The 23,868-nt window shown below is 43.9% G+C and overlaps 1 protein-coding gene across 5 annotated transcripts in view; it reads right to left on the bottom strand.

Moving 5' to 3' along the window:
- Window positions 1–2,528: 2,528 nt before the first annotated feature.
- The window catches only part of NHS (NHS actin remodeling regulator), a 268,302-nt gene continuing 246,962 nt past the window's right edge, over window positions 2,529–23,868 (bottom strand). For 2 of the 5 annotated variants that reach the window (XM_029998661.2, XM_029998664.2), the window contains exons 4-9: window positions 18,180–18,242; window positions 15,762–15,954; window positions 12,277–12,408; window positions 8,056–11,016; window positions 7,415–7,541; window positions 2,529–6,681 (exon numbers count right to left, since the gene is read on the bottom strand). In XM_029998661.2, the coding sequence (XP_029854521.1) occupies window positions 6,057–6,681; window positions 7,415–7,541; window positions 8,056–11,016; window positions 12,277–12,408; window positions 15,762–15,954; window positions 18,180–18,242 (4,101 nt within the window). In that variant the 3' untranslated portion in view covers window positions 2,529–6,056. Of the gene's footprint in view, window positions 6,682–7,414; window positions 7,542–8,055; window positions 11,017–12,276; window positions 12,409–15,761; window positions 15,955–16,866; window positions 17,845–18,179; window positions 18,243–23,868 lie in introns of those variants that run through there. The other 3 variants (XM_029998665.2, XM_029998663.2, XM_029998662.2) reach the window with 3 other exon arrangements.

Below are 23,868 nucleotides of genomic sequence, written 5' to 3'. Positions count from 1 at the left end.
ATATCCGATTTCTGTAGTCTTGTGGGGCAACGGTATTTGGAGGAGCTAAGAGAGGAAAGATATTTAAGGTAGGGCTAAGAGGAGTACAGTCTTTAGGAAGTGAAGCTAAATTAAAAGGAATTATTTGACACACTAGAGGCTGTGACGTTACAGCATGCTGTTTTAGAAAGTTTCGTCTTGAAGATATAAAGTGGTAGGCATATTTCTACAAATACTGTTTCAGTGGCTTACTAATCATGTAGAAGGCAGGATGTATTTCAAAAGAAAACTGAAGGAAGTGGAGGTAGGCGGGAGGTTGTTATAGGGAAAGGAGTCAGCTAATAGTTAATGCATTTGAATGCAGAATTATGGTTTCAGAAGGAGTGAGAAAACCTGATCTACAAAGAATTTCTTTTTCTTGGATCATTTTGACTAGAAAATTCCTGAAATTAATTTGTTGGCCATCTTTCCTGGTACTTAGAGTTATTGGATCCAATAAAATAAAAATACAAGTTTACCTACTTTAGCTGTTTCTGTAATGTCTTCATTTCTGGTTTGAAACTTGGTATTTTGTAGTGTTGGACATTTCAAATGGCAAGTGAAGTTGTGGACTAACTCCAGTTACACACTGGCCTTCATAGATCCCACAACTTGTTTTGTGCATTGAGTTGAGGAAACTAATAGAAATTACAGCCTAAATTTATCAGGATTTTTTTGATGGTTCAGCTGGTTTGGCAAAGTGAAATGCACAGCTATGTCCGGTGATCAGACCCGTATCTGGGCAGGATCCCTTGCTTCCCAGACCATATCTGCGTTATGCAGAGCAGCAGACAGATGTGACCAGCAGTGTCCCTGAGAGCAGGCACTAACATTCAGTACTTGCAATGAATGCCTGTGCTAGTCCCCTCTCTGAAATGGGATTTCTGTTGTGGATCAATGCCTCTCTATTTTCTATAAAAGCTCCAGCAAGAGATGGAGATGAAGACATGTCCGCTGCTTGCTGGCTCAAGGAGGACCCCACCAGATTGTGTGTCTGGCCTGCGTTGCTAAGTCTCTGAGAACACTATAGGAAGACTGTATAGGAAGATTTGTTGGGTGGTGGTTGAGTTCCACCCTGGGGAGAAGGTGCCAAAATTATCAGTGTGGCATCTAAGTTTTAACACCCATGTGCTTTATTATCCTCCAACCCCCCCGCCCAAACCTGTAACGCTTCCCATGCATGGTTATATACATTCCTTATATGTATCTACACAGCATGCTGGGATGCTTTGCTGAGAAGCAGGCTAGTACAACCTGAGAGAAGCTCTTATATGCAGTGATACTACTTATAGTATCGAGTTTGTGTTATCACTGGATGGGCCTGACGATTGCATGCCATGTATGCATACCCAAAGGTACACGCTGAAGCCTGGATTTTACAAAGACTTAAAAAAGTCACTGATGTCGCATGTTGTAAATAGTTACAATGATTTCACCTTGTATATATAAAAAAGCACTGAGTGTCTTTTATGTAGTCTTAATGTTTAACCTTCTCTTCCACTGAGCATGAAAAAATATACAGGCATACAGCGGGCAGATGAAAACCAGCTTGTGCCTGCCTCTACTGGCTAAGGTCTTCCTACAGATCTTGCTTATCTGTGTTTTTGGATTGGGAAAGACACACAATACAACAGGAAACGATCTACATAATCATAAACTTCTTGACCATCTGGTTAAAGCAATTGTTATGCAAACTGATTCCTACTTGGAGACTACTCTAAGACCACACCCACCGGGGCAATCTTGGTATCCTTGCAAAGCATGATTGCACATAGCCCAGCAGCATTCCCCAAAGCGGATTTTTTTCCATGTGCTCTAAAGCACGAGACTTGAGCATTTCAGCTTTTTTTCTATATGCATTCTTTAAAACACCAAATACAATGTTGCAAAGCTACTGACAAAATAACAGCTGACACCAAAGTTTCATGATTCCCCTCCCCTTTTCCTGCAGGTATGCAATTTTCAGAGAGAAGTGCAGGGGCTGTCATTTAAACACTTAACTTCCATGTCCTGACTTGTCAACCTCCTGTAACCAAACTGTTTTAAAATAAAGTAGTGTTTGCACTTCTAAGTTTGTGTTCATCATTTATGGCCTGCTTTTTACCCGCGGCTTGCTTTATCTGATAAGGTTCAGTTGCTGGATTCTTTATGCCTTGGGTCTGAAGTGTTGCAATTTCATGTTTTCCAGCTGAAGATAAAGTCTTTCCACTATTTTTCATCCCAGCTTCCTTTCTCTTACTTTTTTCTTACCTGTAAAAGACAAGGGGCAAATTCAGCACTTTTTATATTCTGGCCAAATTGTACATGTGGGCAAAATTCCACTTAAAGTCAATGCCAGTTTGGATACAGATTTCCCCTTACTCAGTTTATAAAAACAATTAAGTTAGAGAAAACATGATTAAATGGTTTGAAATGCGTAATGAGCTGAGACTTACCTTTGGAAATAGCATACTTGTAGTCTGTAGATTAGACTTCGCATCTCATTACAAGAAAGTAAAGAGAAGGTATGATTTAATTGCAGTCACGTTTATTTGCAGTTTCTATACACACTTTCTAGGTAATCAAACTTCTCCGACACATTTTTTTGAGAGGGGTTCACAATGAAACTGTCACTGTTTTTACTAAAAATAAATACAAGACTTAAAGTGTTGCACAGCTCTAAAATATACAAAGGCTTGGATTTAATGTAAACTTTGAAAACATTTTACAAAAGAAACCATCTTTGCAACAATTTAAAAAGTTCATATTTACAAATATTACAAAAATACAAAATGGATGCAAGTCCATAAACCATTGTCTTTTCTGCCAGCATGAACTGGTGCTAGTACCAAAATAGTTACACTGTAACCTTCTTAATTTTTTTTTTTTAAATTCTTTAAGTCATAACCTACAGTATTTCTCTATCTGCCACCATTGCAGCAAATGCACTCAATCACTGACCTTTGGCAAAAGCAAACATATGCTTTATTTGCTACAACTATTCCATGTCCTCTACACTGCCACAACAACAACAACAAAAAAAAAAGTGGGACAATGTTATTTTTCAGAACACACAGCTGTATAACTTCAGAAATCATTTCCATAACATCAGTGCAAACAACGGAACAGTAGGTTAAAATGACAGTTCAGCGGTTCACCTGATGCATGTACTGTACCCTGTCTCAAGAGGTGAGTGATGTTCCCTTCACTCTACAGCTTGTCCTCTGGTGCCTTAATGGCACACCTGCAACACTACAGGGGTCCCCGCCATGCATCTTCTGACTCCCACATTTGCTACAAACTCTTTTTCTTCATAGTGAATCTCTCTTTATTTGGGTTTCAATCTGCTAAATATAAACTAGGAAATTAAACAAAAGAAGTAAGACTATATTTTAATGGGATTGTTCTGTGGCCATTCTGTACGTGAAGTATTGCCTCACCATTCCAGTAAAAAAAAAAAATGTTAGTGTATAGATATTTATTTATGGTCTCTATTAAATTATGGATTAGTAATAAAAAGTGATATTATCAAAGTCAATTCAGCTGTATTCTCTTTACAGTTTTGAATGACTATTTAACTCAGGACTATTAAACATGTTGTAAAAGTGCTCGTGGTAAAATTTTTAAAGAAAATGACTGAAGATGACAAACTAAGGATTTTCTGCCCAATATCTAAACTTCCTTTACTCATGTTCTCCAGAAAGTGGTTTGTTATATGCTAAATGTTTCCTCTTAAAACATTTCTCATTCATTCACTTCACTTGTGTTCAGACTTATTTTCTCAACTAAGCTACTAATATTATTAGCCTTTTGTTTCCAAACCCTTGCTCCCATTACCTTTTTGAAAACTATTTTAGACTTCTAGATTATTTAGACTTCCCCATTTTGCAGGCCTTCAGCTGATGGACCACCCCTCTTCCCAACGCACATACCACATGCACGGTGCCTCTACCTCGCACACCAAATGCAACCAGGCTACACAGGAGGTCGGTAGGAAACTCTGAATAATATGTTTCTTGTGGTAAGTGCTAGACAAAATCATATGTGAACCTTATGGGGAATAACATTTGGGATTTGTTAAACTGTTCTGACTTGCTCAGACTCCTTAAATTCCTAACAGTTTTAGGTAGAACCTTCCTCTTTAAAACATGCTCTGCCCACTTTTAAAAACTCTCAGCTTTATGCATTACATGATTAAAAGCAAAAAAAAATGGTAAAAACTGATTTCACACATTCTGCTTCCCTATCATTTACTTATGCTTAAAGCCAGCTTTTAGTTGATTTCTTTAGTACCAAAGTACGCTCTTTCTGCCATCCTACTCGACCTGTCCTACTGCACACCACATTCCTCCTCGCACTATTTTCTCTGCACTGACCTTTCCTCTATTCCAAACCATATCCTACAGCAACCAACACCAACTGCATCAATTTTGGACAAAGAGGGCCTTGTTCTCTGAGTAGCACGGATGGCGCTACATTGAGGGAAACCGTGGTGGCCCACAGGAGAATCAGGCCTGTTGGTTTTATTCTGTTTAAAAATTAAAAGTATAAAGTGATTCATGGGTTAAGTTTTAAAAGTACATGTTCTTGCAGTTTTAAGATGAGAAAATTCAAGTAACTTCAAGTAATTCAGCTTTTATTTCCCTGCCTTCATTGGTATCAAAGCAGCTGCTTTGATTTGTCTCCTTTCCCACCCCACCCCAGTCCCCCTCCCTGTTCCACATTTCTGGTAAAGCCAGACAAGATCCCAACTGTACGTGGCTGGCACAATGAACCAGAGCTCTCCCCTTCCCAGCTCATCAATGAATATAAATAATGCACACACATACCTATTTCCCAGCTACGTTTTCACAGTGTCATTTTTGTAAATATTTAGGTAGCATGAATCTCATCAGCACAAAGAGAAAGCTTCACTGAAAACTCATTGCGGATATTTACTGATAAATCAAAAGCGCTTCTTGCATGCTTATAATTTATTTGTTTCCTTTACGAACCAGAAACTAAGCATGTTTAAAGATTATAGTTAGCAGGTTATGACCGTGTTCTGTATCCCAATAGCCTAATAGGAATATGAAAGTTAAGTACTATTTCTTCTCACATCTATTCTCTCTGAAGCAATCCCTGCAAGAATAAAGGCCCAGGGGAGGCTGTGGGATGGGACCCTTTGGGGCTTTGTATCAGACATGACTTTGTTCTGTCGGAAGCATGCTCGCCTTCCCCACCCATCCTCACGGTAACCCTCCCAGCTGTGCTTTCCAGTTAGCTTCTTCAGAGCTGCCTTGGAAAGACAAATGGTTACTTCAATCGCAGTCAGCCTTTCCATTTCCTTAGCTAAGGCGGAGAATTCCTCCTTTCCACTGCTCAATGTTGTCCTTCAGGCTTATCGCACTGAAAGTGGTTATTGGTGGCCATGTGAATTTTTTATGTTTGATATGAAAATGGTATTCACAGAATACAGTTATTACATTTGACTTCTTTTGTCTTCTATAAACAAAGTTGTTATGCAGTAAATTGTTTGCCACGTCCACTTTTTGATAGTTCTATTTACAAATTTTTATCAAAAATATGGTATTTACATATGTTTTGTTAATTTCTTCTAAATTTTGTTTCAGCTCATTTTAGTGTAGAAAAATACCAATCCTCAAGAGCATTTTCTTTTTTTTTTCTCCCTAGGGAAGCACTACAGTGAGGGATTTGCTTCTAGACGGGCAGATTCTGGAAAAAAACCAACCCAAAGTCACTTTTAACTCTATGGAAAGTGTATAGCCTTGAAATTTACAGTGACAACGGAAATGAGAGTGGGATAAACCAAATGAAGCCAAAAGAAAACAGAACATAGTGTATCTGCCTCCTTTTAGAAAATATAACGTAATAAATAGCTACAGCTGTAGTCCTCTGTTTCCCCAGCATCTTACAAACACTTTTAAGCATCAATATTGCCCTGCAACTTTTTTCTTTTTTTTGTTTTTTTTTTTTTTTTTTTGAATGCTACAGCATTGGCCTCATATCCTTACAGAGCCCGAGTGGTGTCGGCAGCCTGGCCATGGCACCCATGCAGCCTACGCTGAGCTCTGAGAAGACCGATCATCATGAGGGCTGCCGTCCGAGTTCTCTGTCTCTCCTTCAGAGATGGCCTGCATCGGAGTGTTGTACAGCCTGCAGCGCACGCTATACCGGCTGCTGCTGGCTGCTGGAGGTGCCCGTGACCGCCCCACTCTTGAGGACGCTGACATGGGAAAACTCTTGGAGGAGAATCCTTCCGCGTTGACCCTGGGGGAGCAGGGGGAGAGCGGGGACAACGCATCGGGGCTCGCCGCAGGCGGAGACTCCTCCAGGCTTTGGGGGGCATCTGCCATCAGCTCTCCCGGAGACTTGGGCAAAATAGGACTCTTCAGAATTTCCGTGGCGGACATCCTGTAGCTGGAATCAGATCGGCTGCCTTTTTTAAGGAGCAGTAGTTTAAACTCCTCATTGGAAGTGTTGGACTTTTTGGCATTTCTGTATATGAGCCCAGGGGACCTCTGACTGCTAATGGGAGCGCCCATGCTGCTGGCCGGTGGCATGTTGCTGGCAGGCAGCGTGCTGCTGGAGGGGGGCTGGCTGCTAGTCCCAGACGAAGCTCTCAATCTGTTTCTTACAGAAAGGTCTCCAGAATCCTTTCTCCCAAGAACTTTCCTTTTTGATCTGTAAAAACACAAAGGAACACTCTTTCATACATTATCTTTGTAGAATAACACTTCATGCTGGTCGGAGTTTCACAGATAGATTGACTGTGCTTTCATATTAGCTAAAGTTCTCTTAATCCCTCTGTCAAATATCAGAGGCTAGCAGTGACTGATGGCACTTTAAGCCGTGATAGCTGTTGTGCAATGAATGAGGGACTGAGCCACAGAATCCCTCTCAACATCACCCAGTTCTTCCAAAACAATATATGCACAACCAGCATACAGAGTCTTAGGTAATAATAATACTCAGCTTAACCTATTCAATATCAGAAACCTGTAATTTCAGTTGTGATTGCAAATTTCAGATGAATACAAAATACTCTAAAATTGAAGAGATGCCTTCTCATCATTCTTGCTACAATGACTCACTCACCAGAATAGAGCTGGTGGGCAGAAGGCAGGAACTGCTGCACGTAGTTTTCTTTGGAGATATGTATGTTTGTTAGAGAGAACGGCCTGATGTTGTTATCTGTCAAGCATCCTACAGACACCATGAAGATACTCAGAGTGCACACCAGACCATAATAAAGTATCTTTTAAAAGCTGCCTTTTAGAAAACTAAACTCAATAAACTAAAGAAGGTAGTTTCAGGACAAGACTTAACCATCAAATAACCATCCTGCAGCTATCGTTAGTGAGTGACTCTGCAGGGCTGCATGTTACCCTTTCCTGTTGTTGCAAGAGTAGGTCACCTGTGAATAACTGCAAACAGATCCTCCGTAGTGCGGGGTTTGTTTGGAGACACAAAGACATCCTCAGCATCAGCCTGCAGCTCCTCACTCAGCGGAGACATGATGGACTCGTCGCTTGGAGAAGATTCTTAAACAAGGAAAGAGTCCACGCTGTGAGTCAGACCCCGCTGTGCTTTGCGACAGCACCACCAATGCGAGGCACCAGCTAGGCTCACAACCAAGCGGCCAATACCACCATACAGACTTTATCCTCTAATCTAAACATCGTGTACATTGCATGTTGGAGCCCATAAAGGGGGCAGAGGTAGGGACCAAAACTGAGATCTCCCAGTGTACAGTAAACACTGTACAGCTGTGATAATAAGGCTCCTCTGTACCCAGGGTTAGTGCTCCTCCCTTTTCTCTTTTCAGCTGAAATGCAGCACAAGGGCGGAAATAAATATCAGAGAAATACACTCTGAATACATTGAAAAAGTGTAAAATATCTTTGGGTTGGCTGGCCAGCTAACAGATCAGGGGGTTCTGTGCTTAAACTTAGAGAGGCAGACCAATTTGCAACTCCAGCCTGCTTTTTGACTCCACTACCAGTCACGTCCAAAGCCACATGATGGGGTACAACACACAAAGAGTTCACAACTGACCTTTCAGCAAAGGCTCATCCACGCCGCCCGCTGTCTCGTCTGCCCTGCCGTCATCAGAGGCACTTTTGGTTGGGATACCTGATGCGATATCATTTTCCTGCTTGCCACTTGCCACTTTGCCGAGTGAATTCACTGCTGCTATCTCTGCTTCATAGCCGATATTCCCAGGCACATGGTGGCTTACATCAGGTTGGTGCTTGAGCTGATCACTGATGGCTGCTCCCTCGACCTGAGCTGGGCTTTCGCCCACAGGCCCAGCTTCCTGCCTCCCCTTGCTGCCTGCTGAGAGCTCTCGCTGAGCCTGCACTTGTTGAAGGTTGTGCTCTGTTTCTGCTCCCTGGCCAGGTTTCTTTGCTTCGTCATCACCTGTGAGGACAGCCGAGCCCTTCTGAAACCCGTCCGTGGAGACGGCACACGTCTGATTCAGAGCGCTTTCTGGCAAGTGCTCAGTGGCTGGGTATGTTTGGTCCTTCCCAGGTTTGATTTCAACCAGGCCCACACTGGCTGAAGTTACAGCTTCTTGCTCACAGTTATTCTGCCCACTGAAAGAGGAGCTTTTCTCTAAAGGCAGCTTACTGGGGCCCACTTCTGCTGGGGAATCATCAATGTATGACATTATGGCCGCCTCCGTGGAATACTGGCGCGATACTGGTTTCTTAGCTAACAGCGGCCTCATTTTGCCTGGAGAAATGTCAGTTGCCATCAAGGCGGTCTCCTGTATGCAGAGCAGGTCTGGCGTGCTGCCCTTCTGTTTCCCTCCTTCAGGCTTGTTGACTGCCCGGAGGTGGACAGACTTGAGAACAGAGGGTGTGATGGCAAGGGCGGAGGGAGGGCTGGGATGCAGGGCTTCCCCAGCTGTGCTCTGCTTGCTGTGGCTGAAGGCATGCAGCTGGTGCCTGTGAGCGAAGGGCTTGCTCAAGACATTGTGAAGAGCACTTAGGTCAAGGTGAGTAGGAGGTATAATCGGAAGTTCGAGGTCTTTGCTCACCGAGGTGCTGCCATCTTTCGAGAGCGGCTGCTGTAGTGACGATTTCCTCTCCGGTACCTTTGGCTTCCTCTTGCTTCCCCCTGGAGACAAAGGTCCTGAAAAGAAAGCAGTCGGAAAAGAAGAGGTGGGTGTCTCCGACTGGCTGGAGTACCCGCTGGAGGGCGAGGCTAACCCTGCCAGCTTCTCAGGGGAGGCCAGCTTAAACTCGTTATCAACGGAAGGGAGGGATGGGGTGGTGGCTCGTGACCCGGACTGGGATGTCTGGGATTCAGAGCTCTCTGGTGACTTGATGCACTCTATGACTGTAGTACCCGTAGCAGTGCTCGAATTGGACAAGGACCTGTAAGGATCACTGGATTTCAAGTCGTTCAGAAGCCAGAGGTCTGCATAGTGAGGTTGTTCAGCACCTTCATCTTTAAAGGAGGGAATATCGGCAGTGTCAAATGGAGTGTCCTTTAACTCGCCGTCGCTCTGGTTCGCCCAGGGGAGCTCCTGCTTGGCTGGCAGGTTGGGGCCTTCCACTCGGGAGGGTGTGTTTGAAAACTCAAGGGGCAGCTTCATCTCCCTGGCAGTGTGAGAGATGTGCTGCCCACCACCGATCTTTGGTTCTTTCTTGTCAGGAAGGTCAGTGCTGCCCTCCGATTTCCTCAAAGATGAGCTGCGTTTTGGTGGGGCTGGCTTTGCCTTTGGTTTCTTCAGTGAGATGCTCTGCCGTCCCTGTCTCCTGTGGCTCATGCACTCCTGCCAGGCACAGTCAGCCAGGCTGGAGGTCATGCTCCCAGTCTGGCCGCTCTCAGAGCCTGGGGCTGCATAGTTGCAAATATAGCTTTTATTACCCTTGAGACCGCAGTCAAAGTGCATGGAGGTATAGTATCCTTCTGTATCCACGGAAAAGTGTGAGCTAGTGTCTGCCTTGTCAGAGGGGGACTTTTCAAGGAAGCTGTCATAGGTGGCCATGCTGGTGAAGCTGGGGCATCCCAGGCTGTCAGCCTTTGGGCGCTCGGGGCTGAAGTCCTGGTGACAGGAGGCGTCATGGTGATGGTGCAGGTAGTTCCACTCGCTATCGCTCGTGTTGCTGTTGTTGGGGTCATCCAGTAAATCCGTCACAGTGGAGGTGAAGGAGCTCGCCCTGTCGCCCCTGACCTTATCGGCATGTTCACCAAACTGCTCCGTGATGAAGACGCTGGAGTCCTCGTTGGCATTGGGAGCAGTGTTGAGTGACAGCTCAGAGTCACAGTGCGAAGAGCCTGTCAGCGGAGGAGAGGCGGCAGGAGGAATGGTTTCGGACGTCTGGGAGGGACACGTGGAGCTGCTCCCGCTCCAGTTGCCGCTGGAGGACTGGTGGTCATCTTTCTGGTCCATGTGGCTGCTGAGCAGGACTCCTGCCGTGGAGATAGAGTGAATGGGGCTCCCAAAGGTGTCCGAGTTGGACGAAATCTCGCAGCTGCCTGAATCAGCCATCCTTGACAGCCGCGATCTCCCCCTCTCGCCGATGCTGTGTTCGGGGCTGTGCAGGTGCTGAGGGCAAGTTAAACCGATGGGCTGGTGCTCTTGTGAACCCTGCTTGCTCAAGACTTCCTTCCCCTTTTTCGGGATCCTCTCCTGGCCAGCTAGGAAGCACTCTGCTTTGTACCCTGCACTCTTGGCGGTGGCATCCTGATGGCCCTCGCTGGCCCGGGCACCCTCGCGAGGAAGGCTCCGCGAGCGGATGCGGTTGCTTACAGCAGCAGCAAAGACAGCATCCCCGTTGTCTGCCAGCACCAAGATATTGCCGGCGGAGTGGGAGAGGGAGGCAACGATGCTCTGCCCCCTCTGGGTGCGGATCCGCCGCCGGGAGGGAGCAGCTATCAGGATTTCTTCCGTCTGGCACTCTGAGTCCCGGGTCCCCGACCTCCTACTGCCAGAGATGGAGAAGTCCGGGTTTGCATGCACAATCACATTGCGCTCTCTCGCCACTGGCGACTCGTCTGAATCTAGGACACATGGAAAGCCAGGTGAGTGGGAGACAGCTCCACGTTCCCTGGCGCGAGACAACCCATGAAGCAACCCAAGAAGCATTATCTGCTGTATTCTTTCTTTTTTAATCTTGCTGAGCATTGGACCAAATTTAACTTTGCTATAGAGTACATAAGGCAGATCTCATCCTGGTGAGGTGGGGAAATTCTCCTAGTCCTGCAATGTGATCTTAGTTCTCCTATTTCTGCAATGTGATCTCACATGGAGCTGATCTTGCTGGGGTAAATATTAAGATAAATATTAAATTTTCAGGTTTTGTCACTCTATTTCAACCAGTTAAAGGCAGTTTTCAGGAGTGTCTGCTGGACAAAACACTCCGTGAGCTTCTAAAAATAATTCTATCTTGACTACCTGTCTGTACAGAATTTCCATTGTCTGCTTCTTTACTACCAAGAATATTTGCAAGGCAACAGGATCTTTCTTTCATAGGTTCTCTGGTTGCTTATTCCCTATGATAAACACATTCCTTCTGCTTCCCATCAAGTTTCACGGCAACGGACCGAGATACCAGAGCCATCTTCAGGTGCAGATGAGCATTAAGAAATAACGATCCTGTTAGTTTTGGGGTAACACCAATTTTACACTGGATTTACCCTCAACAGAGTTGCTCCTAATTTACCTGGGACAAAAAGCGAGGCAAGCTGCTCGATTTTGGGCAAATAGCCTTGGTAATAAAGAACAAAAGGAAGGAATTGAGGACAAGCGTGATAAATAAAAGAAACGTTTAGCAAAGTTTCCTGTAAGATACCAGCGGCTGTCTCTAAGGCAGATATCCAACTGCTCATCTGAGTGAGTTATCTGGCTGTTGTGACAGCTCATCATCACTTTGCTGAGCAACATCTGTCAGTTCTTTACCTTAAGCTCCCCTCACACAAGAAAAAACTTTCACTTAATCTAGTTACTTTTTATGCACATAACTATGGGTTCGTAACAGAAATAAAATGGAAAAAAAAAGAACTGATTAACATTTACACGATAAGAGCTGAACACGTACATCTATATTACTCGGTAAGGCCCCCGGTCCATCAAGGCCATATAGAGTAATATAGCTTTGCTTACTGTAGTAAATCAAAAAAACAAACCACGTCATTCCCAAACTCCACAAGCATTTACGCTTTCAATGTTTCATTTCTTTGGAAGGCTGGCTACCAGCTCATATCCCTGCAATTTAAGTTGGTTAGAAAGCTATCTACGGAAGATTTGTATTTATACTACACCTATTTCTTGTTGCACTCTTCTGGGGATGCCAGAGATGGTTTTCCTCCTCCTCAACTTTCGTCTCCGCTGTAGTACAGATTGTGAGTGAACAAGAGAGCAGCGTATACTAGCCTCTCTGTCAAAACCAACTCCTGCAACCCATAAATAGGTCTCATTAGCCTTTAGAAATAGTAAACAAATTTTCATGGCTGGAACACAGTGGAGGTATGTGAGCTTGGATTAAGCCTGTGAATAAACATAAGGGAGCCCTTATGTAGCTCTTATGTAAATTATATCACAGTATATCACAGTTTTACATCTAATTCCAGCTCCCCCTCAGCAGCCTGGTCTGCCAAAAATAACAGAAGGCATAAAAAAGGAAAAGGAAAAGGGAAAGGGAAAAGGAAAGGGAAAGGGGAAAGGAAAGGGGAAAGGAAAGGGGAAAGGGAAAGGGGAAAGGGAAAGGGAAAGGAAGGAGAAGGAAGGAAAGGAGAAGGGAAGGGAAGGGAAAGAAAAAAGGAAAAGAAAAAAGGAAAAGAAAAGAGAAAAGAAAAAAATCAGGAAGGAGAACAGAGTTGAGAGCTCTCAGTAACAGGGCATCTTTCTTATAGCTCTTTATCCATCTGTCACAGGGACAATGACAGTAACTTGTCTGCAGAGAGTAATCTGTTCAGCTATAGCCTCACTTATGTTAACCAACTAAGCAAAAAAAAACAATTTAAGGTTATAACACCATATTGCAGTAGTTGGGCGCTTCTTAGGAGACCAATATGCCAAGGGAGCTAACATTTCAAAAAGGAAGGAGACATCTAAAATGGGGCCAAGTCCCCGTGCAAGTTTAGAGAGCATTCTTCATGACGATGACACATGGCCAAGGGTGACATAAATGGGCAGCTGCTATTTATTTGTGTACATCAGTAAGTGGCCTGATTTTCACAAGTGCTCAGCACATGCATGGGAGTCCACTCTGGGAATCAGGTGACAGAGTCAATCAAGATCCTCAGTTTGGATTTAGGAGCCCAAGTTCATGGGCACATTTTTTTTATGACCACAGTCATACAGAATAGGTGAGAATTCCTCATTTTCTTTTATGTTTCCATGGCATTAGCCCAAGGAAGTGTCTTCCACTTTGTTTTTTTACACTGTATTGTCAAACCAAAGTTAAAAGGAGGCCCACCAGAAGACCAGTGCCCGTCTGCACTGGCTTTTTGCACAACTGTACACTTACGCTCTCTAAAGTTGACATGGGACAGGTCAGAAAAAATGTGCCAGGTCCATAAAAACACTAACATAAGGATCGCTGATACAGTGGTTTGTAATCTTAAGAAAAACGAACAGACTAAACCAAACCAAAGGAAAAAAAAATCCTGATAAGAAGCTATATTTTAATAGCGTATAATTATAGAAAACATAATTATACACAGACATACACGTACATATTACACTACATAACAATGTAAAACATTAAAAAGTAACTTTCTTGTAAAAGTTCTTCTTGAAATCTACTACAGTGAAATAGAGGCTTCAGACAGATGTCCTGTAACCACCAATGCCCCTGGAATAAGCAGAGGAAGAACTTTCTTTAATATGGAACGAAAGTGCTGTAAACTCCAACAACAGTCATTTTCAAAAAAGTGAACATTTCTCAGGGTTGGGAGAAGCTTAAAAAACAAAAACAGAGAACTGAAAGCAAACTCTTTGAAATGAAAAATCAATCAATCAGCATCATGGCTGGTTTTCCAGCAACTGTGAGTTAGCAGAACATGCTCTGTGCGCCAGATGCATGGGGGTCATCTCTGAGAGGAAAGTGGAAGAGGGTATATCCTCCCCGTGACGCATACAAATTATTCCCATTAGTGCTAATGAGAATGATACACATAAACATCCACAAGATTACATACCATTCTTGATCTGTAAAACTGATCAGTGGAAATTTGGTTCCAATGTATGGCAGGTGGAGTCTAGGCAAAAATGGCTATTACTGGAAAAGTTAACATTGGTCCCAGACCTAACTCTCCTCTGAACTGCATTAGGTGACATTAGCCATGTTAGAAAGCCTACACCAGTTAGGGTCCTATACTGACTCTAGAAAGAGCATCATTTTAACACCAGCTTTACCTCATGGAAACATGCCACACTATCTATGACTTTCTGCAGGGATTTTTATCAGCAGTGCCCAACCTGCGACCTCGACCAGCCGGCTCCCAACCTCCAGCCCAGCAGGGTGTATGCAGGCAGCTCTGCCAGCCAGCCACCTTTCCTTCCGTGGGCCCCCAGATGACCAGAATCACTGTGCCAGTGGCGGGGACACCCGCTCCTGGCTGCCACCTCCCCGGGCAGGCAGAGCTGGTGGCACTGTGCAGTGTCACCTCTGCTGCTGGGGTGGAGGGGAACCGGGATTGAGTTGCTGTCACCAGGAGGATTCATGCAGCTGATGGTGGAGCAGATGGGGACTTGTCACCATGACGCTGTAGGACAGATGTGCTGCAAACCCAAAAGCCCAGAGCCCCTCAGTTGGGGGCTGAACCCCGCAGCCTGTCCTGCAGGAAGGTTGGGCACCGCTGACAGACATGGGGAAGAGCAATGGTATGTGAGGGGCTGTGACCTCCCCCCCAACCCCTCAGTTACTGGGAAAATCTCTAGGGAATGAAGGCTAACTGAAAGCTCCCTGCTTTCCTGATTGTTTATATTCAAGTCTATAACCGTGGAAGTCAGCCCACTTTATGCTCTTACATTAATCAAAACTTGGTGCGAAATATTATTGAGGAAAACTCAGATCAACTTTATGTTTACCATAGCCCTCTGGAAGGAGAGAAAGAGAAAAAGAGAAAGAGAAAAACAGCCTGATTTTTTTATTCTGGAAATAAGTCATCTATCACATTTAATAAGTGATATACCTGCTGCTTCTGTAAACAAATTCTCCTTCAAATAAAACTAGTCAAATGTATCCAAATGTTATAGAAATAAAAGAAAATGCCATTACTATACCTTCAGCATAGCTGCATGTAAAGAGATCTCAGAGCGATGGTTTGCATGCTACACAGTCATGCCTCGCATGTTTAAAGCACTGCAAATAGTAGCCTACATTCTCTAGTTTCTCTTCTCCTGCTACACATGATAATCATATGATTAATTTCGGTGGCTTTCTGCATTATTTCAGTCAGCTACATTCAAAAAGTTATTTGAGGTCTTTGTAAATACAGACTGTAGGTTATATACACAACAAAAGTACATTGTTTATACAGGGAACCAGTGTTATGTTACACTGTATAACAAGACTCTGAAAATATGGGCCAAATTAATCCTAGATGCAGCTTCAGTGACTCCAGCAGTCACGCATGAGGGATGAATTTAGCCCACTGTCTTCCAGAAACTAAATCCTCAAGCTAGGGTCTTTGCCCCCAGACTGCACAATCCCATGACTTCAAATAAATTAAACAAAATAAGTACTTGACCTCCCTTGAACCATGCAATAAATACAAAAAGAAATAGAAGAGATTTGTACCAGTGACATTGATGGGGATAATGCAAGAAGAAATCACTTGGGCATCTTGTTTCATTTTCTCCTCTGGAGTTGGGAGAGGTAGTGCTTTACTCCAATTGGTTTGTTTATCCAGTGTAGAAGGGATATTATGTATTGGATTTTTCGGCCTCTGCCCTAACATGACATCTGTATCTTCGTCCTCTGGTGGATGGGACTGCAAATGAATACATTCAAAATCAGTGTCTCCCACTCAGGCACATGAGGCTAATTTTGAAACAAAGCAGACACACAGATCAGAAATCAATTACAGGGATGCAAGGAGGAATTGTTCTAGCTAAGTCAGACAGCACAAGCTATTCTCCAATGGAAAAATAACATCCTGCTAATAGGAGAAAAATACCTCAACGTACTAGAATTCAGCATATTTACAGTGACATTTACAGGACATGTCCTCCATCAGAAGGGGCACGTTCTGCATTTGTGGGTAGCCGTTGCAAGCGTGCTCTCAATTACCATTGGCGTTAGACACATGGGCCCTCATTTGCATCCGCAACCTTCTGAACACTGGAGTCCACTGACTGCTAATGAGGACTGGCCCATTTAACCACTCAAGGACAAGCATCAGAAGGCCCAAAGTTTAAGACCTCTCCATACTTCATAAAACCATTTGCGTTTCATTTTTACAAACTCAGACCAAGAGCAGACTTAAGTTACAGCTACCCAGCAGCTATGCGTGGGAAGTGGCCGGCGTTAACAGTGCTGGAGTGGGGGGACAGTGGCCAAAGAGAAGAGTAGCCACCACCAGAAGAAATTCAAAAGTTTATTTAGAAACCATGCACATTTTTACACCACGCGACGAGAAGCACTAGATACAGAAGATAAAGAAATGGAGAGAAAAGTAAACTGCATGGAAGAAACACAGATGGTTTGTTTTCTTTTGGAAGAGATAAAAAATCCCCCAACAACACCCTGTCTTGCAAAGCTGCTATAATTTCATCTAGTAAAATAGAAATAAATAAGCACGTTTTCATCTGGTTCTGGCTACCAACTCGGGTTTGGGGGTCTCTTTGTTTGCAAACAAAAGTTTCTGTTTTGTTTGGAAGGGACACAGGGGAGAAACACTTACCTTTTTCTGCCTAATTTCCCTCTCTTTTTCCATTAATACATTCTTCTATAAGCTGTGACAACTCTTCGACCAGCCCAGCGTGTCCATCTGCCTCTTGGTTTTTAAAAATGAAGCGCAATCCCTTTCAGGCTGGCTTTCTCTTCAGTCCTGAATTCCCAGCTGCTTAACTACCAGCCTTCCCCCTCATACACTTTATTTGCCAGCTTAGTTTCGGTAGCAAACATGGTGAAGATAAAATATTGCTCTCCGGCTCCCTGGCAGGTCATTGAGCAGGCGGGTGTTGAACACTGCAGGATCACGCCCGGGCTGCCATTGTACTTCTGCCATTCCTCCGCCCAGGCTCCTCACAAATCCCGGGGAAATTAACCATCTCAGGCTTGCCAAACAGCATTTACGCCCTGGCCCCAAAAGCATTTAAGATCTTAACTCAGCAGCTACTATTTAAACTGTTGGAAGGCACTTACCTCGCCAACGTCACCTGCTGCAGCACCCCCAGACCCAAGACAACGCATGCTTCCTTCTCCTCCCACCCACAGAAAACCTCCTTTTCCCACGTAGGATTTCAGTCAAACATTGCAGCCTTCTTTCTGCCTGCAGCTTTTGTGCTGATCCCCGGCAGACATGAATAGCTCATATAAACTTCAAGCACAAAAGACTTTGTTTCCTAGGTAACTCCCCCCCGCCCCCCCTCAAAAGTTTGATGCATGCATCCAAAAAAAAAACCCCCTTGCACACATGCACAGCCACATGGACACACGGACACACACACACACACGGACACACACACACACATGGAGGCTGCATTTGTTGCAGATTCCTCCCCTGGATGACAATGAAGTGCTGGACAAAGCGGGTGAAGTGACCCTGGCTGCCAGAGCCCCTCCTCTCCAAACAGTGGCATCACCAAATGGCCAGAGAATAAATACCTGCTGTCGTGCTGGCATTGCCCGAACAATTTCTTACCATTTAGGAAAAAAAGAAGAAAAGGGATAGTTTGGCAAAAACATTGCAAGAGAATGAAATGCAATTGCTAATGCTATCCAGTCAGTCCCAGTTCAGGCCTTTTAAAGGAGGCGATAGGAGGAGGTGGCCTCATGGCCACGAGCTCCTGAAACCCATCCAAGGTGAAGAATGAAAGAGGGGAAAAAGAAAAAAGTCATTATTGTGTCTTACTGACATGAGAAAAACAGAAAAGGCTTCTTTGAGCACAGTAAAGTTAGCAAGTGAAAAGCAAGCAAGAGGAAGGGTTAGGATCTGGAACAGAGAAGAGTGAGACAGGGCTGTTAGTTGAGGATTGCTTGTTTTTCCAGTACCTTTCTACTCCAGGGGGTCATGTGGCAACACTCAATTGGGGAGGGCGAACGGGTGCTGTTAAACTATAAATGTGAAATGTACAAAAAAAAAAAAAACAAACCAAAATTAAAAACATACACCAAATGTTTCTGGTAAAAGCACATCATTTTTGTCTGGATAAATTAGCATCAGAGGCAAAACGAGTTGAGATTTCTACCCTGTTTCCTACTGATGGGTTTGTTCCCCAGAACAGACTACTTCTCTACAAAATGCAGCTCAAGCAACTTGCCCACAGAGTGGTTTGGACCCTTGTGAAGTCTGTGCTGATTTTGCTTACTCAGATTAGACAAAACTGCAGTGAAATTGGTTCAACCTCCTTGTACAGACATGCTTAAATTGTCCAAGAATGCCTTGTATTGATTTGGTAACTCAAACTGTGTACTGCCTGGAGCTGAAGCAGTGCAAGGTATGTATCCAATTACATTATAAATTATCTATTTCATGATATAAGGGAAATTTTTTGCATGAGGTATTTAAGCAATGGATATAAATAATGCTGGTCCTGAGGGTGATTTATCAAATACATTGATTGCTAAAGTTTTCTGATGTTACCATTACATCTCTAAGGTTGTGATCATTGTGTCAGGGTGACAACAGCCAATTGGCTTTTTGCCACTTTTTATAATGCTTGAAAGGACAAACAGCAATGCCCACAATGTCCTGGGTCTCGCTGAATCCCTGCACCTCCGAAATCCTCTTCTGGCAGAAACTCTGGTTTGTTTGTTGCAATGTCCTGTTTTCAAAACCAAGGAGTGAAGGATGACTTCTTTTGAAATAGGAAATAAAACAAAAAAGGAGATAAAGAAAACGGGTCTGTTGATCACACTGGAAAGCTCTAGCACGTGTTTCTTGGTGGGGGTTATTATCTCCCCCTTCATTAGTTAGCAGACCTGCCAAATAATCCTATGAATGTTTTTCTTCCCAATCATTATCAACACCATGATGGATGAACCACAAACCTCAGTCTGAAAGACTTTGCATTAAATGGTCTTCTCAAAAGAAAAAGCTGTGGTGAGTCTCAAAAGGCATAATTCTCCATCTTGTCCTACTCTCTTCCTAGATGTGCAACACCTCCTGCTTTGCCCTGGTCCCATGTGCAGGACTAAAACCATGGGAAGCCTCCCAATGAACTGCCCATAAGCCTATACAGAAGAGCCAGGGGGGGGGGGCGTAAATCAAAAGAGGACTGTTCCCAGTTAATATTTCCAGCAGGTTCATTTCTACACAGGTCAGTGCAAAACCAGTTCTCCCAAGCTGGGAAAAGTCCTTATCACAGGAGAAGCACCTCTGTTCATGCAACAAAGTCTGTGGAGATACTGAATACATCAACCAGTTCAGTCTACTCTTCAGATACCCAAGGACAATTTCACCCTTAGTCCTCTGGCCAAGTTTCCAGTCACCTGCTCTGAGCAGACTGGCTGCAGTTAACAGGATCAGGATTTGAACTGAAATTCAACTTCCCCATGGAAGATGTCAGAGGATTTCTAGGGAGGGTCGAGATGGGGAGACAAATGCTACTGAGGTGACAAGAGTTCAGGATATGAAAATCTTTGCAATGTCCCACAAAGGCCTATGATGGTCCTAGTCAGTGCACAAGGAGAGGAGGATGGGAGGGACCTCCCACCCCGAGCTCTGAGCACAGCTATGTGCTCAAGCCACTCAGGGGCAAACCTCCCTGGGAGAAACAGCGGGACCTCAGCTTTGGCCTCAAGCAAGGTCTGGCTACCCATCTGTCAGCGCAGGGCTTTCCTACCTCCCTCATGTGCCACTCTGCCTGATGCCTCTGAGAAAACACCTGCCTGGTTACATGTACCCACAGCCATTGTCTGATGTGCCGAAGTCTCAGGTCCCTGTTTAAGCATGGCAGGACAAACTTCCTAGGTAGGTTCCTACCATGAGGAGGCAGGACAAAAATGGAGGTGACTGGCAAAATTTCAGCTCCTGCTGTCACAGTGGTGCTCCTGAGAAAGCTGGTGCCACTGCTACCTCGCCAAGGGGTCCCGAGGTCACCAACTGCCTGTTCCTGCGCAGTGCCTGCTGCCGGGCAGCTGAGGCATGCTGGAGTATAGCAGCAGCCTCAACATTTCGACACCTCCACGCTGGGCGAGAGAGAGAGCTGCCACTCTTCAAACATTTTCATTCACTCAGAAGACCAGAATATCTCTAAATGTCCTGAGTAAACACATAATTAAGCAAGAAATTATTATTATATACCCAAGGCTGTTCTGGTCTGATGGGCAAATCTGCAGTTAGGCAGTTTTCAAAGTGAATTTCTTTTGTGTGGGTGTGCTTGGCAAACAGCAATGGTGATAATCAATCTGTTAAATACAAAGCCAGAACACTTTAAATAGGCATTTTTCTTTAATGGGCTAAGGTTGCTTTGAAACCAAACTGGTGTGTAATTGCTTGAATAGGGATTTATTCTGCAGTCACTGACAAATGTGAGCACCTTTATTTTCTGAGCTATCCCATCAACTTCAGTTGCAGAGGTGCCATTGTGCTTGTGAAACTGCTTTGCAGTAAAAATCTTAGTTGTATATGCATGTGATCTGATTTCTCAGTGCTCTGCATATCTTTGATGTGAAAGTCTTTGGTTTCTGTGCACTACAACAAAAAAGTCAGATGTCCAAGTCTGAACTAGTCAACTCTATAGTCCCTTATAGAGAAAGAGGAAACAGCATTGCTGCAGGGCAATTCAGGTCACCTTCCATCAGCACCTAACTCAGGCCGAGATGAAGCGACCCTGAACACTCTCCCCACTGATTTTAGGAAGAGCCTAGTGTTACTTGCAGGTACCTAAGTCAGGACACGAGTCACCCTTTCAGCAAATAAAAATATTAAACACCATCAGTGCAATGACAAAGGAGCAATTTAGCAGTTGACAGCCTTGCCAGCCTGGCAATTTATGGGCCTGCCCCATTTATTGTCCCAGAACTGGGATCCAGAGGAGGAAATGAATGGGCCAGTGACAGGACAAAAATGCCACTTAAGCCCTTCTTCTGTTTTCCAGCCCTCAAAGCTTTGAGATACCACTGTTGTTCAGGATCTTCATGATATAAGGGAAGCCTGGTGCAAGAAGCATCATTTGCATTAAATCATGTACCTAGCCTGCCTTACCTATAGTGATAGCATTACTGGAGATACTGGGATTTCAAAGTTAGTGCACAGGGCATATTGAACACAGTGCAATGGCAAGGGGAAAAACATAAACCAAAGAATAAAGAACTAATTTTTCTTCAGGTAATTAAAGATGTCTTCAGAATGCTAAAGCCTCATCAAGAGCATTTATCCTTAACATGTTTGTCAAATTTAGACATGGCCAAGTTGATTCCTTCCCCCTCGGCTCTGTTTGACCATGTAGGCAAGGTGTTACCTCACAGGTAATCTCGGTGGCTGAGTCACAACCCCCAGCAGCACAGGGCCGGTGCTGGCAGTGCCGACACAGCCTTGTTGAGGGCAGGAGGTGGCTAGCAGCACAGTGCTATTCTCCAGAGGATTATTTTTTACTCCTGCCACCTAAAAGTTGCAGCTAACAAAAAGCATAAGGGATCAATATTATTTCTGACTTCAGGCTTCTATAGCACCATGTGGGGGAAATTTCCTTCCTAGGATGACCTTATGAATAAAGTGGGTGACATTCACCTGAGCAGAGCATCAGCATGTAGCTTCAGCATCTGCAAGCTTCATATATGGTCCATTTCCAGCAGCGAACAGAACATACATACAGGATGCTTTCACCCTACGTGAGCACAGAAATACTATGTACTTATTAACAGTACATCCTGAGTTCTCGTTTGAAAGCAATCAGTCACATACTGGAAAAGTAACATGTAGAATAAGTGTGAACTAGTGTTCAATCTCACGTTCACGAGTTGAGTACTGACTCGTTCTGTGGCCCTGGGTGAAACCTCCCTGTCTCCCTGTAAAAAGGAGAGCCTCCTGCTTCATTAACTCACAGGAGTTAAGGAAAATGCTATTGATTTACACGTTGGAAAAATTAAAGTTCTGGTAAAAGAAGAAGAAATACTAATAAAAGGTTAGCAGCTTTCCAGTGTTTTCAGAGCACACTTGACTACTTAATTAGAAATTAACATTTGTACCTATACAGCAGCTTTCTTACACAGTCAACTGATGCTGAAGAGAAAGTAATGGGAATATTTCTGACTGTGCTACTTCTGCTGCAGACCACAACCCTGCTCACCTGCCTGCTCCCAACGTTTATATTTCCATATGTTTCATTCTCAAGTCTTTGTATTATCTGCTTGTGGGTGTTTTCTTTTCTTTTGGAGCATCACAAATGCGATCTGCTAAAGTACTGACAATACTTTAACAATTAATGTACTGCTCCAATGTTTTGACAAGGTAAAGACAAAAATAAGACATGTTTCCTGACAGAAGTCATACCACACATGGCATTCCAGCAGACAAAGGTACAAAATAATCATCCCACGATACAGGGCAGTAGGTATTAGGCTCATTACACAAATAGTGCTATACAAGTTTGTTCTGACAAATAATGCCAGGTAGGTTTTATTTCTAACAGCTACAGGCAGGATTTGCACACAAAAAGTGCATAGCCCAACTCGTGCGCGGCCCTTAACTCAGTTATTTTTTACTGCGGCTTCATATGGCTTCAGCACAAAACTGTGTGAAAGTTAGTACATTCAGTTGTGCTTCCCTTTGCTGTACAAAGCATCCTAAAGCAGACCATAGGGAATATTTTTGAAATGTCAGGGAGATGGAATAAAATTACCTGAGGCATTATTTTCTCTTCACGTTTCCTCTAGCTGAGGTCTCAGGGAGAGGCACAGCCTGGCTGGAAAACAACCTCCTGCTTCTTGTCCCTTAGATTTCTGCTCAGATTTTATGAACAAACTGACACCGAACTTTGTGCAATTGTGAATATGAATTTGGAAATATTGAGTTCCTTGCTCCATCTCCCTTGTTTTATTATAACAGTTGTGCCATGAGGGGTTTGAGAAAGTGTGGTCCCATGACATTCTGAACTTGAACACTGAGATTTCAGAGCCTGGCCAGATGGACTTGGGGAAAGCAGGGAAAGAAAAAATGCAGAGAAAATGAAAGAGAAGGCTGAAATGCAGTTGGAATGACACAGCATCTTCACAGTCAGTGACTGGCCTCAGCAGTGCTACAGGCAGGGTTGCCATGGGAACATGTGCAAGGAATATTTCTCTCATTTTAGCAAGTCCGTAACTTCCTCGTACTCTCCTCAGTTTTTTTTTTTTTTTTTTTTCTCTTCAGTGGTAAAAATGCCTGAATGAACGATACTTATAAATGTGTTTGGTTGTATAGTTCTTCTGTGTAGAGAGAGACTAAGTATGCTAGATAGAGTTTTTCAGCTTTAAAAGTGAATGACTGGGATGGATAGGAAAGTGAAATCATGTCTGCAAAACCAGGAGGGGCACGGAGAAAGGGAATGAGGAAGCAATGCTTACTGTTTCTCACAGTCTAAGAACAAGAAGGCATACAATGAAATTATGAGGCATCAGGTTTGAAACAAACAAAAGATACATTTTCATACAGATTGTTAAAGTCATTGTCACAGGATGCTGTTGAGGCCAAAGGTGTAAATTTGCTAGAAAATGGAATAAACAAGTCTCAAAAGCAACACAGACAGGTTCCTTGGTG

The sequence above is a fragment of the Aquila chrysaetos genome, chromosome 23 (assembly GCF_900496995.4).
Source record: "Aquila chrysaetos chrysaetos chromosome 23, bAquChr1.4, whole genome shotgun sequence".
Taxonomy (NCBI): domain Eukaryota; kingdom Metazoa; phylum Chordata; class Aves; order Accipitriformes; family Accipitridae; genus Aquila; species Aquila chrysaetos.
The sequence above is the reverse complement of the archived record's forward strand: the minus strand, read 5'-3'. Positions and strand labels throughout refer to the sequence as shown.